At 41.2% G+C, this 18,432-nt stretch overlaps 1 protein-coding gene across 8 annotated transcripts in view; it reads right to left on the reverse strand.

The window, feature by feature from the left end:
• Positions 1 to 267: 267 nt before the first annotated feature.
• The window catches only part of diaph2 (diaphanous-related formin 2), a 516,939-nt gene continuing 498,774 nt past the window's right edge, over positions 268 to 18,432 (reverse strand). For all 8 annotated transcript variants that reach the window (XM_078169451.1, XM_078169450.1, XM_078169448.1 and 5 more), the window contains one exon: positions 268 to 6,601. In XM_078169451.1, the coding sequence (XP_078025577.1) occupies positions 6,537 to 6,601 (65 nt within the window). In that variant the 3' untranslated portion in view covers positions 268 to 6,536. The remainder of the gene's footprint in view (positions 6,602 to 18,432) is intronic.

The raw sequence follows: 18,432 nt of genomic DNA on the forward strand, positions 1-18,432 counted from the left end.
TGGGGGCACCAAGGTCCAAATATGTTGCTTTTATAGGTAGGAGCTGTCCCATTCATCATGTGCTTACACCAAGAGCTCTCTGTAATCCCTGTCCATAAGTCAGCGAGGGGCAGGTATCTTCTGCCCTGCCACAAAGTAAACTGAGGATGTAATTTCAGGTCTGAGTGTCTGGAAAAACAAAAAGTTAAGACTTAGAAGAACAAAGATTGATGACGTGGGAATAAGCAAAGGCGTAGAGACATAAATGAAAGACAAAAAGACAAAGAGTATCTTTCAGAAATCAGTTTATATAACAAAGTGGTTATTGTTTAGTATCATATTCCATTACATATTCTATGGAAGGACAGTGTGCATAACCATTTTGTTTTTTTTTCATGTTCTTAAGGATACAAATAAACTTAAAATGTTACAAATATAAATGTTTCTTAAGACAATAAAACATACTCAATGACAACAAGGAGGGTAGGCAGGGATATGGCAGCTTACACATCATGGTCAGACAGGGTTTGTCAACAGTTATGAGCGTCGTTTGTTGATACAGCCGCGATTGGTCTTCCACAAATCAATAGTAAGCACTCACAAAGTAGGAAAGAACTGGATATGTGGCAGCTGGAACTATTTACCAAAAGAAATACTTTGCAAATAGTACACTCTGTTAGTGGCAATGTTGTGTTCAAGCATCTCAAACAACTCCTCCTCAGCCTGAGCAGAATATCTTGTGAGGTAAAGTGCACAGTCTGTGAGTGTGAGTGTGAGTTAGACCGCAAACTTTTACTTTTAATTAAAGCGTTTGCCACCAATCAACACCAAAATGGCACCTGATACTTTTTTTTTTCTCAGATAAATCTTTCAAACATACCCCTGCCTCCTCTTTCTTACAATTACCATGAGCACAAGTGATATCACTGCATCAGGTTTGTTAGTCACAAGCTAAAGACAATGGGATGATCGGCCCAACACGTAGAGGCCTGTTTTCACACTAACATGATGGAACAATCAGGGTCTTTGACCCGAGACTCTCCTGCTATTTTCTATATAAACATAACTCTGATTATCCTAAAATATGGAATTAGGAGGGGAGGGGTACAACAATCACTGAGAGGGATGATGAGGAATGTTGTCATTGTAGAAGTTTCTCTTAATCTTAAGTTGTCTGTACTGTAGCTGCTTTTTATTGTGGGAAAAATAACTTTAGCCACTGCTTTGCTTTCCAGCCATTTCATCCATAGACCCTTTAAATGTTAGTAAATAGTATGATGTTTTCTGGTAGGCGGGGCTTAGCTGGAGGCAAAACAACTCTCTACAGACGTTAGCTAGCAAGTTCTGTTGGCTTGTTTCATACAATGGAGGAAGACGTGTGTGGTGCCTTTGGGGATACTCATTCCAAATGCCTGGGCGCAAACAAGACTGTGCGTAAATGCGGAGCGCTGTAAGAATGTACCGTTGGGTTATTCAGAGCACCACACTCTCGGAGTGGCAGAGTCAGTGTCTAGGGAGACGGAGCAGCAGAGTGCCGAGCGGAGTGAATGTTTGTTAAATCAAGTAAAAATATAACGCTCTGTTTCTTACTCAAACAGGGCTCACCATATTGGGTCATTAACTCTCCAGGACTGCAACACCAAAGGGACCAGACTGGCCGACCCGTATGCTCTCACTCAGTGGATGAAGGACTGCTGAAGGTAGGATGGCCGGCTTTGTGGTTGATTACTGTGCCAGTCTTACAAAGGAGGATGTCACTTGAACAGTTTCCTCCATTTTGTTTGCTATCGAAGCCAATGTTAGCTAATGCACTAAAAAGTTAGCATTACGGAGAAATTCAATGATTTAATACCTCCCCAATTTCTCATGAGGTGGACATGATAACCCTTAATACACATAACGTTATTCATCCCTGCAACAGGAAGTACTTTTTCCCCTAACCTGATATGAAGTGCGCGCTGCACGTGAGCATTTTTGATAATCGCCTCTGTCTAGTCCTTTAGTCGCATTTAACCATAGTTGTCCTTGTCTTGTTGATGGTGGTCAACAGTGGCCACTGGTATGAGACTAAATTTAAGTTTGAGCCCTGACTTCTTCTATTCTGGCTCCCAATAACACAACAAGACAACATTTTAATACCCCTGTGTAGCCTATAGCTCTGTGGAGTCGTGTTTTGCCTCCAGCTAATAAAATGACGTTGGCGCTAAAGGGGTCTATTGTATGGCAACAATCCAGAAACTTTTATGATGTATCTTACCTACTTAGTTTAGGGTTACATCAATTGCTGAGTGATCACTGCCGCAGGAAAGACAGATAATCTGAAACTTCTACAATAGCTAACACCGTAGCTCGTTACGTTCTACAATGGCATCATGACAATTTTTTTTTAAAAACTCCAAATAAATTACATCTTGCAAAAAGATTTTTGAGTGTTTTCGATAAGAAATACCACATGACTATCATTTTGTTATCACATCAAAATCTCCTACTTTAAATGACAGCTCTTAATCAGATCAGTCTATTAAACAATGGTTCAAATAAAAATAATAAAAAGAAATCTATCTTTTATGTCTTTACAATCTTTTTTTATATTTCGACAAAAAAGATACCTGTACTCCCTTTAATATACAACACAAATTAAAAAAAAAACAAAACACAAATTTTCTGTCATTTTATAGGAACTGTCCGCTCCTCCCACAAAAAGTTGGCACATGTTAAAAAAATTCCAATTTGATTAAATAATTAAGAAAAGTTTTCTCTCAAATTGTCAACCCCAAACCACAGGTTATTTTGGCGTGTACAGTGTCCAATCAAAAGGTAAAAAAAAAACAAAAAAAAAACAAAACACAAATGTCTCGGCAGGCATCGGTGTCGATCTGATAAATAATATTTTGAACTGTACAGGCGTGGTGGTGTCGAGGACAGAGGGTAAGTCACGATTAGGAAAAGGAAATCACTGCCTCTGATGGCACATCTCTATCTCTGCTGTATACAACAACACACACTTAAAACTCCTATGCACGCAGAATCCCTTATGCGGAAACCTCATTCACTATGCTCTCTCCGTGCGACTGCTCGAACCTTATATTCGCAGGAGAATTATTGTCTTCTTAAATATGCAGACTTCTCAGAGCATTGTGGATGCACCTTGAGCCGAGATGATGTGTAAAATTGCATTTTTAGAAGCATGCAGACTGGGAGAGGAGGCATCATGAAACAGACACATCACAAGCAGCACTGGCAGATTGTTTAAATGAAAAATCTCCATCTATTCAGCCCAGGAGTCAAGCACACTGAATCCTATTTTGCCTGGGTTCCTGTTCCGATTACTGAGCTGGTATGGCACACACACACTCGCCCAGACACAAACACACAGAGCCTAAAGCAGAGTTATGGTATTACTAAAGTAACTCGTGTTATGGTAAAAAGGGTCACTTATGCCATTAGTGCTGGGGAATTGGAGGGTGTTTGGAGACTCACTTGCTAAGACAAGCATCATGTCTTCTGTGCCCCTTAGTCGATTATTCTGGTGGTGCCCACTCTCCGTGTGGATTTGACGGTTGTTTTTAGTAGCATCTGCTTACAGTTTAGGGCAGTGAGGGGACAGGGACGCCCTGGGCATGAATATATGAATAAATAGTTCACATGAAGAAACTGTGACGGGGTCCTTACAGAGGAACAAAGCTCACAGCAAAGTTTCAACTATTTTATTCACAGACACCAAACATGTGGGGCAAGATGCATAAACTCTGAGTGGACTCACTAATACTGTGTGTTCGCACAAAGACAGTAAATGTGCATGTTTCTGTTTAATTATTCCCAATGACTGTGGAGCCCTCAAACACAATTTGCACATCGATACTTGTGCCCGCTCCACTGCTTATTAGACCTGTCAGTGAGAAATACAACAAAGAAAAGTGCAATTTCACCGACTGTGTCGCAGCGGCAGGTTTCTCCACTGGGGCCAAAGCAGCTGTCACTACGCACCACTGTGGATATTTGTGGCGTCCGTATCACTAATTCATCACATGTTCCTGCAAACCATTATCGCAGTAAAATCTTAATCATCATTATTATTAAACGTCAGAAAGATGATCAATGATTCATTTATAGCACTCATGCTGAAAGTGACTTCACAAAGAGCTGCACAATCCTGGATGAAATTAAGCGATCATTAACAGGAGGATGATGGTTTAAATGTAAATAAGAAGCGATGAAATTCATCACCTATAAATAATTTAAAACTGAATTAATAATTGCGCCTTTTATTGACGTTTTAACCTAAAAGCAATGTTATCCATCTCTTAACTTTTAGTCAACCTCCTCCTCATCTTTTCACACGCAGCGATCTGAGCTAAAACTGTGCGCCTGGTCTGACGTATATGTTCTGCCTTGCTCACACTACACGACATTCCTGTCCGTACCGATGGTCCAAGATGTCTTCTTTCACCAAGTGTGTGATGTCATCGGGTTATTCTTGCCCTATTCTTATGACTATTACTATTATTTCAGTCACTATGGCCTAATGTAAAAAAATGCCTCCAGATGGCAGGAGCTACATTTGAAGTACCGTATGCTAACTGTGCAAGTCACTGAATCCTCCACAACTTCCTGCAAATGTTTCACAATAAAAGCTTTTTAAGAAAATGAAGGGATTCTCTCAACCAAAGTTAAAATGGGCTTTTAATTTGAAACAGATACAGGACGTGTTGAGCTTGAAATGATGGCGCGATGCATTAACTTTATCAAGGCAAAAGGGAGCTGTTGTTGTAGAACAGTTGTCTACAGCAGCAGATCGTTCTGTGTTCCTATTGGTCCAATTGACGGCTGTGACGGTAGAAGTTGTGAACGCCAAAAAGAAAATCAAACATGCTAGACTTTCTCTTGGAACATCGTGAGGCATCCCAGATGTGGCGTCGGTTGTTGTTAACTATGACACACTAAACAAGATGAAACGATGGATTATCACGTACGACGCTGCGTCGGGCTATAATCGGGCTATAATCGGGCTGATATCGTGTAGTGTGAACTCGGCATGAAGGTACACACAGTCTCACTGCACATTCCTTCCACTATCAACACCATAGTGAGTGTGTATGCATCATTTATCCATCTGGCCCCTGGTGTTTGTTTTGATGCTGAAAGCTTCATCATTATGAATAAAATACATTCTACAATATAAATTTACCCACTGAAATCTCAGCTGGTATTTTTGAAGCTGCTTAGCCCTGTTAATATTAAATATGTATTTTTAAAATGTTATATTGTTGAACAAAATGTGTCTTAGTTTTCCTACAGAGCTTATTTTTATTTATGTATTTTTTGAAAACGGGGGAAAAGTAGAGTAAGTTGAGTTTTCACCCTTGGTCTCCAACACAAGTAACATCTGGACATCTTTTCAGAGCCTTCATATTTAAAAAACAAAATACACAGATTAATATTGAAAACATTGTAATACCTCTGTACAGCCAAGCTTCCCCCACTGGAAACCTGTGCGACCGCAGGAAAGGTCAAAGGGTCGTGTTCGCTCCTCTCGGCAGTTATATGCATTTAGAAATGTGTCAGTCTCTCATGTTAACAGCAAAAGCAACCTTGGGACAGAGATCAGCACCCAGAGGCATCGGTTAGATATTACACAACTAAAAATAAAATGCATCCTGTCAAAATGGAGATTACAGTTTCAGGATCCATGAGTCACATGCTCTGAAATATCGGCGCAGACAGGGGGCCGGCTCTTTGTGGCTTTGTGGGATATGTAATGAAATGAAATGATTCATGTGGACTCTTTGTAAAGTAAAAACTGTCTTCATGTTGGTTGAAAGAGAAACTGACAGGAAAAAAAAAAAAAAAAACATGCTCAGCAACCACTCCCTCTTCCGTGAAGAGTTCAGTGACTTGTTGAAGAAAGCGTCGGCAGATTGTTGGCTTGCCAACGTGAGCGTTGAATCCCCGTCTTGCATTTAAAGGACAGCTGGCCCACTGCCCCTGTGCTGAATGCGGTATGTGTGTGGTATGTTTTTGAGCACGATGAAGCGTACGCTATGGTGCAGTCCTTCTCGGCATAACGTCTATTTTCAAAACACTGCATGTTTCATGTCAAAACTGTGTGTGAACTTCAGTATTTTGATTTTTATAAAGGATTAGTAGAAGCCTCAGACTCGCAAGAATCAAAATGGATTTCCAAGCAAAGAAAAGCGTTCTTTAAAAACAGCAGCAGCCTTAAAAATTTAATTTTTTTTCTTCTCTTTTTGTAAATCAAAACCATGGAGAGAGAACGTGAACATTTGGAGTGATGAGAAAGTGTTGAATAAATATGTAAGGCGTCAGATGACCAGCTTGAAAATTCAATGTCTCTGTGTGATGTACTGTAGATGCTTCAGTTCTGTGTGGATTCTTTAGGCTGTTTTGTTTCGTACTTGGTGCTGTGTGTGTGTGTGTGTGTGTGTGTGAGCACGCTACAGTCAGGGGTGGTCCGTCCCTCCTTCAGATGTCTTCCAGGTCTCCACCCAGCAGGCCTCTTTGGCACTTATCTAGCGTCTTGTGGTAGGCGCGGGTGATCATCGAGCTTGGTGATTTGCGTTGTGGCGTGAACGAGACCTTTCCAGGACTGCGCGGCGGTTGTCTGTTCAGAAAAACATAAAAAAGAAAAGAGAAACAACAGAGAATGAGAAGCAGAGAGTGAGACTGAGAAAGAACAAGAAAGTGTTGTTACATTGATCCATACTGGCACGCAGGAGCTCGACTGAATGAAAGATTGTATAGAGAAACTAAGGGAGGCAGAGAAAAGAGATGGCGGAGGAGAGAAGAAACAACATGAAGCAAATCCAGGCTGATTGAAAACTGAGCAGCAGGGGAGGACCAAGAAACAGAAGAAGCTGCTGGAATTGAGGTGCTTGTGTCTGGTGTCATAGTAACTCCATTCAGCTCCTGATCCAGGCCTCCACTCAAGAGCCTCTCAACTCCTCTCAGAAGCAGCGTATGCACAGGAAACAAAGTAACGACATACATACACACACACACACACACACGCACACAAACAGTTAAACAAGTGGGGCCAGAGGAGCAGTGCGACCGCTTCAGGGTGTCTGCGAGATCTTAACAGCTATTAATAGCTGATGAATCAATTAAGCAACAAGAAAGCTATTGAGAAGTATAAGTAAGTCTTGAAGGCCATTTTCCCAGGTATAATATTTTGTAGCTTGTTTTCAATGTGTATATTTGTCCAAAGAGGTTGTACACTAATGTTCAATTTAGTTTAATGAAGTGTAGACGTGTAGTGGGGCTCTGTGTGGTGTATTTATGGAACCGTGCAGAATCTGACATCATCTAAAATCATCATCATCATCATCTTGAATTAGAAAACAGAAAAAAGTACAAAAAAGTCCTAGGATTGCATACGGACATACTCCCCTCAGACTTTTTTTTTTTTTAACAATTTTTAGTGACATACAATACCATACTCTTTCTTGACTATACTATGACTTTTTTATTTCTATGACATACTATACTGTGCCATCATTGCATTCGGGCGATTGGTCGGAGTTTTCTTCTGTCCTGTCTGTCTTCCCCACGTGGAGGGGAAGACAGACAGACATATGTTGCACAAATTGTTTTTAAATGTTTTGTTTCTTTTTGCTTGGGGTATGTGAAATGTCAGTTCGTTTTTGTGCTGGGCATAAAAATGACAAGCAAAGAAGTTCAGTTCAGTTCATAACTTTATATATGACAACACAGCATCCAGTTGCTAATGGTTAACATTAGCCTACTGTAGCGTAGCCTCTGAAACATTAACGTTATCTTCCTTGTGTGTTTCCACTTACTAGTAACGTTAAGGCTACTATCTAACTTTAGCACTGTAACCTTATTCTAAAACTCATCAGTCATCACTATAACTATAATATTACTTTCAATAATGTTGTTGTAAGCTACTGTTATTACCTGCATCTCTCTCTCTCTCTCTCTCTCTCTCTCTCTCTGTCTCTCTCTCATTGTGTCATACGGATTACTGTTAATTTATTATGCTGATCTGTTCTGTAAGACATCTATTGCACGTCTGTCCGTCCTGGAAGAGGGATCCCTCCTCAGTTGCTCTTCCTGAGGTTTCTACCGTTTTTTTTTTTTCCCCCGTTAAAGGGGTTTTTTTTTTGGGGGAGTTCTTCCTTATCCGCTGCGAGGGTCATAAGGACAGAGGGATGTCGTATGCTGTAAAGCCCTGTGAGGCAAATTGTGATTTGTGATATTGGGCTTTATAAATAAAATTGATTGAATTGATTGAGTGACTCTGGTTGAGTTTTAAAACTCCGGGGTTGCGTTTGACTGTCTTGGTGGTAACGTTATACTTATACGTTATACTCTCCTCTTCCGTTTATCTAACGTTACCTTGCCAACGCCCACGTGTATCATAGATGTAATGAGGACGTAATGGAGGAGGGGGGAGTAGGCCGTTGGAGGGAGGTGGAGTTGCAGGAGGAGGGGGGTGGGACTTTGGAGGGAGGCAGGAGAATGGTAAGGTTTGCTTTTATGGTGTAATATACATACTAATATAGTATTTACATTTTCATTATATACAGTTTTTTTTTTATGACATTACTTATGTCATTTTAATTTCCTTATTGTATACTGTATTTTAAATGGCATACTAATATGACTTCTTTTTTTTTTTAATTTTGGGGACGTATACTATACTTTGATTTTTTTGTACATTTTTGTATGACACTATCCTATGACATACATATTAGACATTATGTCATGCTATATTATTTTTTTATGACAGACTTTACAATGACTTTTTCTTCTCACATTTTTATGACACTATACTGTGACATTTAATTAACATATCTGATGATATATTATGCTATTTTCGTATGATGTACTGCACTATGATTATTTTAAGGAATTTTTTGTGATACTATAATTTTTTCTGACATACTATACAATTACATTGTTTATTTATGACATGGTGTTCTATAACCTTTTTTTTTTTAACCTTTTCATGACATTTTTTACAAAGTTTTCTGACTTACTTTACTATTACTTATTTTTACGTTTTTTGGGGGGCGTTTTGCCTTTAATGGACAGGACAGTGTGTGAAATGGGGGAGAGAGAGAGTGGGGGGACAACATGCAGCAGAGGGTTGCAAGCCGGAGTTGAGCTTGCGACCACTGCAGCGAGGCATCACCTTTTCATTTGTTATCACCTCTATACACTACGCTACTGAAGCCCCATTTATTTTTACATTTTTACTGACATTCTATGACACAGTTTACAGTAACTTCTTTTTAAATGGCATACTACACTATACAGATTCTTCGACACTTTTGTGATACACTATTCTATGACAGTTTTTTTGACATATTCTGACATGGCCCAATCTGGTGGGGGAGAGTTCAGTCCGCACAGACGTCCCCCCTTGGCTCTGCCTTCCCTGTGCTCTTTCTTACTTTTCTATCTACTATTGCCCTTTCCTTACTTTTCTATCCATCTAACCCTTTGGCTCCTACTCGGACCCCCAGACGGCACTATCACTCCCACTCATAGTCTCAAGTTTGTGCATCAGGGATTGTAACTTCTAGTCCTAAATTTATAAATATACTTTTGAGTGAAATTTAGTAGACTGCAAAAATAATCAATCATTGAAAGTGGCAAACAACCCAAATAAATAAGGTTTTACTGCAAGTTTAAATTTCTCGCCTTATGTTTCATGTCAACCTTATTTCACCTGAAGCTAAATCTGTGTGTGGGCCTGAGGTTTGCACGTTTTCACCACATATTGTTCTTTTATAATTACCAGTTTATATATGTGGGAAATGGCGCGTGCACAGTTTTTGTGTGTTGGAATTGTTTATACATCTGGTTCCTGATCTATATGGTGCATTTATGTGCACATGCAACGATGAGTATTTGTTAAGAAGGAGCTCCGACATGATATCACACCCGTGAAGCTAACTAAAGTTCTAGATATTACATTTTTATTAAAGTTTGTCTGAATAATGGTCATGCAAGTACATGAAGTGAAACTCTATACCTGCCATTACATACACATAAAAGCCAATAACATACAGAATCTGTGTGTGTGTTTTGTGTGTTTAAGGGGAACAAGATTGTGTTTGTAGCTGTCTGATATTACACTTTCTAATAAAGTTTGCATTGGAATAGCCACTGAATTTATTCTCTTGTGTTTTGTACCCTCCCTGTCTATTTGTATTATGTTGCACTGACAGTTTAGTTGTGCTTTTTACAGTCAATATAACGGAAATGTAAGTTTAAGTGTGTTGTTGATGTCACTGGTCTAACAATGTATGAAAAGGTTCATAAAAGGTATTCAATTTTACGTCAGAATTACTTTACAGTACATACAAAGCACGGACAGGCAATGAACAACTGAAGACTTGTTTGTGTTATATAGTCATTCAGAATGATTCTTTGTGAGATTAAACTTGTTAGCATATGAACCTCTGATTTGAGAAAGCAGGTAAAATTAAATCACAAGTGAAAATAAAAGTGTAAAGTGGCTGCTATACACCTGGTGATTAGTGGCAGTGATTGTTTCACCACAGTCTTTGTGGTCACAAAGCACTTTGGGTTTTCTCAGTTGCCAGTTTACGACAGAGTCATACAAACACTGCCTCCCATGCTATCCAACCATGTCTGCCCAGAAATGCCCATGGCTTCCGCCGGGCAGCCAGGTGGCAGGTGGGGCTGGACAGAACCAGGAAGCATAGCCATGGAGATGACTGCAGGCACACCCACACAGGACTCCCTGGTGTTTCCAAGCGTGCCGCCACCACTATGCCCATTACTCAGTGCCAGCTGTAGGGTGCCAGGCGTCCCGGGCTGGGCGTTGTTTAATGGCACTCGCTCCATCCATCATGTCAGGTAATGAGCTGAGAGTGACTGTGATGGCTAGGAACACATACACAAACTCGTGCACACACACACACGCAGACTCCCATCATCACAGTGGAGAACAGAAAGCACTCCTTCAGATTGGATACAAAGCATCATGCAGATGGTGCACAGGAGGAGAGAGGGAGAAAGAGGGAGGGAAGGAACAGAGAGAGGGAAGGGAAGACAGATCGAGGCGGATGAAAGGTTCTGTATTCTCCGCTTTTTTTCAGTTAAGGTAATATGCAGGAGGTGATCGTCGCCGCTAACATGTTCCGGCAGCGTGTCAAAAAACATCATCACTACTTATCCATGCACTCATTTTTAAATCCACAGGTTGTGCTTCAGTCTGTAAACAGGACTTATACAACCTCCCTCCTTTCAAAACAAACATTCACACCACACAAAAAAGAACGGGGACAGAATTGAGGAAAGGAGAAAAAAAAAAAAAAAGTAGATCATACACTATCCATCCCTGCCAATCATTTGCAAGTCCAATTGCTGTAACCTCATTTCTGGGCAAGCAGCCCCCGTTAACCCTCAGTCTATCAGAGGAGCATAGAAAACAGCTGGGAGAATACAGGCCCTCTGTCTGTAATGCAGGACCATCCTGGGCTACATCTATTACTGTAAATAGGATGGAGAAAAAAAGCACAGAGGATCAAAGGGACGACTATATAAAAAAGAAAGCACATAAATGAATTGGGAGACAAGAGGAATCATAAAAGAAAAACTGGAACAATCCACAAACAGATCTATAAAAAATCCAACTGCTGGGGGTTTGAATAAGGGCAGCGCTAATGCTATTTTTTTTTCCAGTCGACAACAACAATAAACACACATTATATACAGAATACCCACCTTTCAAAACAGTTTATCGTTATCAATGAAATATAACACACTCTGTGGTTTATATCAAGTGACTTGATTACAGTAAACCATAAACAGTCATCTAGCCATCAGCTCTTTTCACCAACACAGCGTACTTATAATGGTGTGTTGAAACACGGATGTATTGATACTTAATATGAGAACTGTGTGTTTAACAAGAGCACATGGTAGCTGTTGGCTTTGTTATCTGAAGACGCAGCCATTAGTGTAAACTGAAAACAATGGGCCGTTAGCGTGACCACTTGTTAAAACCAAACAGAAACATGTATAGCGGGCCACTTTTGTAGGAATAACAAATGAAAAGTGCCCTTGTGGGGGTTGCCTACATACATGGGAAAGCTTTCGTCAAAGACTTCACAAAACGGGAGGGAAAAACTTCCAGCAAAATGCATCTCCCATCAGAGGATCCTTGAACGGAGAGCTATTGGCTTCTCATAAAGACTTTTCTGTTCCTATCTTCAGGTGCATAAAAGCCCATCTTTTCCCACCCCACATCAATCTATCACAACAATTGAACAAACAGCAGCCATTTCTACTGGGAGAGAAACATTACTACTAGCCTCTACTGAATTGAACGCTTCAAGCGCACGCGCGCACACACGCACGCACACACACACGCACACACACACACACACACACACACACACACGGAGACAGAGAGGGAAACAAAGTGAGACTGGGGGATAGGAGGAGAGATCCACACAAAAGACAAACTCTACGGTTATTTGGAGCACTGATTGCAACTCTTTCTACTCGCATTGGTTTTGATGGCTTCTTTACCTGCTTCTCCCAGCGGCAACATCTTTCCGAGTTACAGTAGGCGCGACACAGAGGAGCACAAGAACAGGAGAAGAAATTGACAAAAGAAGAGCAGGTATTCCATGTTACAGCAGGGAGATGTTGGAATACCAGAACTTAATTAAATGCTGGCACCGTTTCTCAAAAATGTTACTAAATGCACTGAGGATTCCAATGAGGGTGGGCAGATGGAGGGGGAAGTCACTGACACACACACACACACACACACACACACACACACAATCTCTTTCTTTCTCACACATACAGAAGGAAATATATTGTTGCTTAAGTGTTCAAGCGGTACACAGAGAAACAGCTCAATGCATCGCTTTGAGGAAGTCTCACACACACACACACACACACACACACACTGTTTCCAACACCACGAGCATATCCTTGCATGTATATCACGATGATCCCTGCCACAAGGGAGAGCCTCTGAATAAGACAGGGGTAATAGGAGGAGGAGAGGACGCCAAGATTACTAAACAGCTAAGGCAGAGGCCTTAAGCCGGCGCAGTCAACTCCAACCTTCTCCCGACTGTTTGGAGGGTCTCCAGTGAGATGTCATTTCATGTTTTGATAGAGCCGCAGTTTCCCCCAGTGGATTCCCCAAAAGAGATTAAATATCATAATGACTTTTGTGTTACTGTCATCTTTGGCTAATTACGCGGAATTACATCATGATAAGGCTCTATGATCCGCAAAAGAAGGAAAAGCTGCCAGTCATCTATCAAACGCTTTCAGCATGGCATACTTTGAGGGATTGCCTCTCAGTGGCCAGTATAAACAGGAAGACTTTTAGAGGGATTATGCTACGTTAGTTAAATATCGTCTGGGTAGCATCAGACCCAGGGCCAACATCTAAACATGGTACTCACATTCATCAAGGCCACAATAACAAGGTCAGACTCACATAATCACCCATCATGTGTGTAAATAGCTGCAGAAGGCAAGCAGGATGCATCATAAGGCATGACTGGAGCTGCGTCTATTTTTGAATATCTGTGCGGATCATGCACTCGCTGTATTTGGAGCTAAACAAGAGAGCAACAACATGATTTCTCTGACATGTCACCGCCTTTGTCTAATTCTCTCCGAGTCGCTCTGCACTTCATATTTTGATGAGATAAAGCATAATAAAGGTAATTAAATTTCTGCTCTCTGAGCATCAACATGTTGTGTTTGCTACTCTGTCAAAGGGGAGAGTGTCTGCAGCACTAGCAGCAGCAACAGCCGCAACCTTCTATCACCTCTTTTCATCTCCTGCGCCTCCCTTCCCACTTCCCCTCTGCCAGCCTCCAAGCTACAGAGTAATGGAACTCCCTACACAGAAACAAGATACGGTGTATAAATGGGATGCAGAGGGAGAGAAGCTATTTCTTCCTACTGAAAGTTATGGGCCGGGTATTGCAAAACTACAGTCGTGGCAAACACAGCCCCTCGTTCACTGGTAAGAGTAATCACCCCAAACAGGGAGCATGGGAGGGGAAAAAATAGTTCAAGTGAAGAAAAGGTGAGTTCAGTTGTGGAGAGCTGGAAAAAATAAAGGAGGGAAAGACGATAGGGGTGGTGGGTCAAAGAAGAACGAGTATCAGTGACCCTTTTCTATCTGATGTCACAAGTCACTCATGAGAAGCAGCTGAAATGTATACACACCACTGCATTAAAGGATTAAGGCCCAACATGCCTTCTCTTAAAGGGAAAGTTCCGTTTTTTACAACCTGGACCTTATTTCTGGCATTAAATACGGTTGTTTACTCACCCAGATAAGTTTGGCGTCATTTGGAGTCCTTTGGAAGATATTTAGATCCGCGAGAGCTGCGTACATCCATATAGTGGGAATGATCGGGGCACCAACAATGAGGCTCTAAATAACACATTATCTGCCGCAAAACTCGTTCATTTCACCACTATGTTTTTATGAATCGCTAGAGTTGCTTGTCATCATCATCCAGGTCATTTATACTGACCTACTAACCTCTGACCTGGATGATGTCAGAGGCAATTCGTAAAGACAATCCTCTTTACCACCGAAACGTTCACCTTTCTGTTTCTCACTTTTTGTCACACTGAGGTTCTCAAAATGAGCAGATTGATTTGAACCAATTTTCACTCTGATTTTACATCCGCAAGTTGTTGATTTTTTTTCCTGCTCTAAAAAGGTGCCATAATTTACAGTGAACAAAGGTCATCTGGCTCCCGGTAACAAAACCTGTAGAGAAACAAATATTTTGTGGTAGAGTTTCTCTAAGCAAGAAATAAATTAACAAATATGCAATATGTAATCAGTATTTTACGGCTGCATGAGATTCAGTCTGTTTTTTTTTTTTGGGCTAGTTAGTGTCCCTCTGGAGATTTTGGTCCCCAGATTTTGCTGCAGTGTGAGCTCTCCTGACTTTCACGCTACTCTTTTGAACAGACAGATGTCGACGCTATGCAGCGGCACAAAGAAGGAGAAACTTTTTACCGGAAGGCTCTGAGACAACATCACCTTTTCTCTTCTGCATGGCAGTGATGAATTTGCAGCTCACAGTAACTTCATACAACACAAGCCCCTTTTACACTGCCAGATTTTCCGCAAATGTTGGGCCGTTTTGCCGGCAAGCTGTGAGTGTTTATACGCACAGAGCCGGATTGGCGGGTTGATCCGAGGTGCCCAATTTTCCGCCTCGTAGGGTAGTCATATTGGCGGAACCCTTTTAGTTTAAACAGACCGAGGTGGCCTTCCACAACGGGAGGGGCTGTTGAAGACTTGTGGGAGGAGCTGTTGATGATGCCGCACGTGCGAGCCACTGGTGGTGGATAAACAGGAAACTGCTGATAGCAGGAATTAGCGAGCAGCTAGTAGCAAGAGGGAATCACAAACCTGACAGACACTGTAAAGATGAGCAACTGGGGAGACAAGAAATTGCGCATCCTCCTTGCCCTCGCAAACGAAGAGGCCATTAACCGTCAGATGACGGGGGCGGTGAAGGACGGGCCAACTTACAACTTACTAGCCGCGGCTTCCCTTCCACATCATACGTTTTGTTACTTGCTCACGTCCCCCATTGCCCCAAAAAAGGCGCATTCTGTATAAACAAAAGTAGGTAGGCGGCATTTTGCTGCACTCCCCAAATTTGTTTTACTGCCAATGCTGGAAAAAGACTGATTGGGCTTTCCTGCAAATTTACACAGTTCCTGTCTAAAAAGGGCTACTGCCTCTGGCTTCTGCTTGATATCTAGTGTCGGCAAAAAATGTTGCACATTTCCAATCTGTCGTTAGCGCTGTTAGCTAACAACAGACTGTTAGTGTTAACTATATTAAATAAATGTCGCTGTCACACTAAACGTCCTGCTGAGCCTCAGTCAAACTCTTAATACATTTTATATTAAAAAAAAAAAAAAAAAGAAGAAGAAAAAATAAAGTATAAGATTTTGGCAAATATTCACATTAAATGGCCAAATCTGACTTGAATGACAAAATTCTGAATATTTAAATCTAATATTCATGTTTTAAATCATTAAAATATACACCTGAAACATATTCCACATGTTAGTGTCTCACAACAGGAATACTTCATCGGCAAAATGAATATTTGTATATCACTGACTTACTCCATATTACGTTAAATTTGTGGAGAAAACTTTGTTTTTCTCACAAGCCTCCAGGGTGAACGGAGAATCAAAAAATCTTTCTTAAAATAAATATATAAATACAAAACATTCTTGATGAATTGAAGTAAACAGGGACTGTGTGAAACAACAACAAAGCTATATTTAAACATCCTTTTACTAACTCTCACGCAACACTTGCAGTATGATTCAGGTCTCATTTATCCAGTCTTAATCTCAGTTCTTCCCAAACACATCATCTTCATCGCAGCCTTGTAGTGTGCCTCGCTACGTGCATGTGTTTTAACTCTGCTCAAGTGGACCCACACGCTCATGCCGCACTACTTGTAGGCCTATATGTTTCATATTGTAACGTCTGTAGTAAAAATACATGTATTTTGATGGTACTGAACGAGCTGTGTGAGAGTTCGTTGACAGATGTTTTAACATAGATTCGCAGTATGTTCACTTTTTTAGTTTCTCTGTTCACTGTGAAGGCATGCAGGAAAACGTTTTCTTCATGAATCCGACATAACATGGTGAGTAACTGATATATAAATAGTCACTTTGCAGGTGTAATGTTTTTATTGCCAACACTATGATTTATCAATGCCTTGCAGTTCCACTCACAAGTAAAAAGGGGAAAGCAAAATGATGACACCCATGTGTAAGTGCATGCATACACATGCTACAATTTTGTCTCACACAGGGAATGTAAACACTTTTCAGTGTTTGAGCTGATGTGTTAAAGTTTGAGGACATTTAATCTCAGGTTTTATCTAATTTACCGTATCGATATATCCAGTTTCCCTCATTCTGCCTCACCAACATTTTCACTTATCGATTTCCTGTATGTCCTAGAGTGACTTTCACAAACTCCCTGGGTAATAAACATGTTACTTGCAAAGTCGGCTGCACATGGCTCGTAGATGTACTTAGCTAGCCAACTTGTCTGTGAACACAAAGATGCATCTGTGATGCTCACTGTCAAACACAACATGCCTTATGCCGGCACTGTATCACAATCTGTGGAGGTTGATGGAGAAACTGTTCCCTCTGACTTTTCCCCCAAGTTTATCTATATGTCACCTGTAGCCGGTGTTGTATTTTTTTCAAGAAGTATCACCTGAACAAGGGGAGTGTACAAATGTCAAGGGATCTGAGAGCGAGGGGGCTGCAATCCGGTGCTTGATGTGTTTTGGTGTGTTTTCTCAGCATGCCATAGCAGGCAGAGGCGATCAGAATGGCATGACAGAGGGAAATGCCTAAGACAGGGCTAGATAAACATGCTGAGGCAAGATACTGAAATTTCCCCCACTCTCTTGTGTTTCTCGCTCCCTTATGCGCCACACTGTCTGTCTGGCATTTTCTCTTTTTCAATTTCATTCTCTTGCCCTCTCTACTTTTCTCTTTTTAATCCCCCTTATTACCTCCAATGTTTACTACAAAATGCCAACCACTTGTGATTTCTAAACACCCAGGAAGCACAGAAAGCAATCTAAACACTGACAGCGAATTTCAACTTGAAATGGACACTAAATCTCATACTGCTCAGATTAGGCATGCATGTATACGAGTTCACGTTCCTGCTTGACAGTTTGTATACAGCATTTGGAGGCAAAGTGAGTTTAACTGACAGTCTGTTGAGATAAAGCGTAATGAGGAGAGGTTCGCAGAGAGCAGGGTGGTCATAACACATGCAATCGGTTTTGACAGCACAGGGATGTGGTTAATCTTTCCATGCTTCTATCACCACTCTATCTCAGTGGGTACTGTGATGTGCATGCTTGGCAATACTGGTGACTGACCCAGATAGTGAATACAGCCATTCTTCCCTCCCCTTCCTCTATCCCTGGATTCCATTTAAGTTCCAGACTCCCTTTGACAAAAACTGGGCAGTGCACCGTCACTCAACAAATGGCATCAGGACTGATTTTCTTGCTACCACCATGCTTACCACTTTATCCTCCCCCCCTTCCCTTATTGCAACTAGCCCCATCTGTCCTCGTAGAGCTTTTATTGTCAGACATACTGTGCATAAATGCAGCCTATTTCTCTGCCGTGCTTCCACATATACGCAGCATTTAATGTGCACACATTCACTTACTACCCCTTAACAACCACTCTGAAAAGAGCTTGGTCTGAGAGCGATGTCTCCTGACTGCTCGGCACAACATATGTTTCAGGAGGGTAGGAAATCACGGCACATGTTCATATACAAATGCGAGGGAAGCGAAGTACTAGTTTATCTTCTCAGTGGGTAAGCTCTGACAGGTCTCTACC

This window comes from Epinephelus lanceolatus, chromosome 7, assembly GCF_041903045.1.
Source record: "Epinephelus lanceolatus isolate andai-2023 chromosome 7, ASM4190304v1, whole genome shotgun sequence".
NCBI lineage: Eukaryota > Metazoa > Chordata > Actinopteri > Perciformes > Serranidae > Epinephelus > Epinephelus lanceolatus.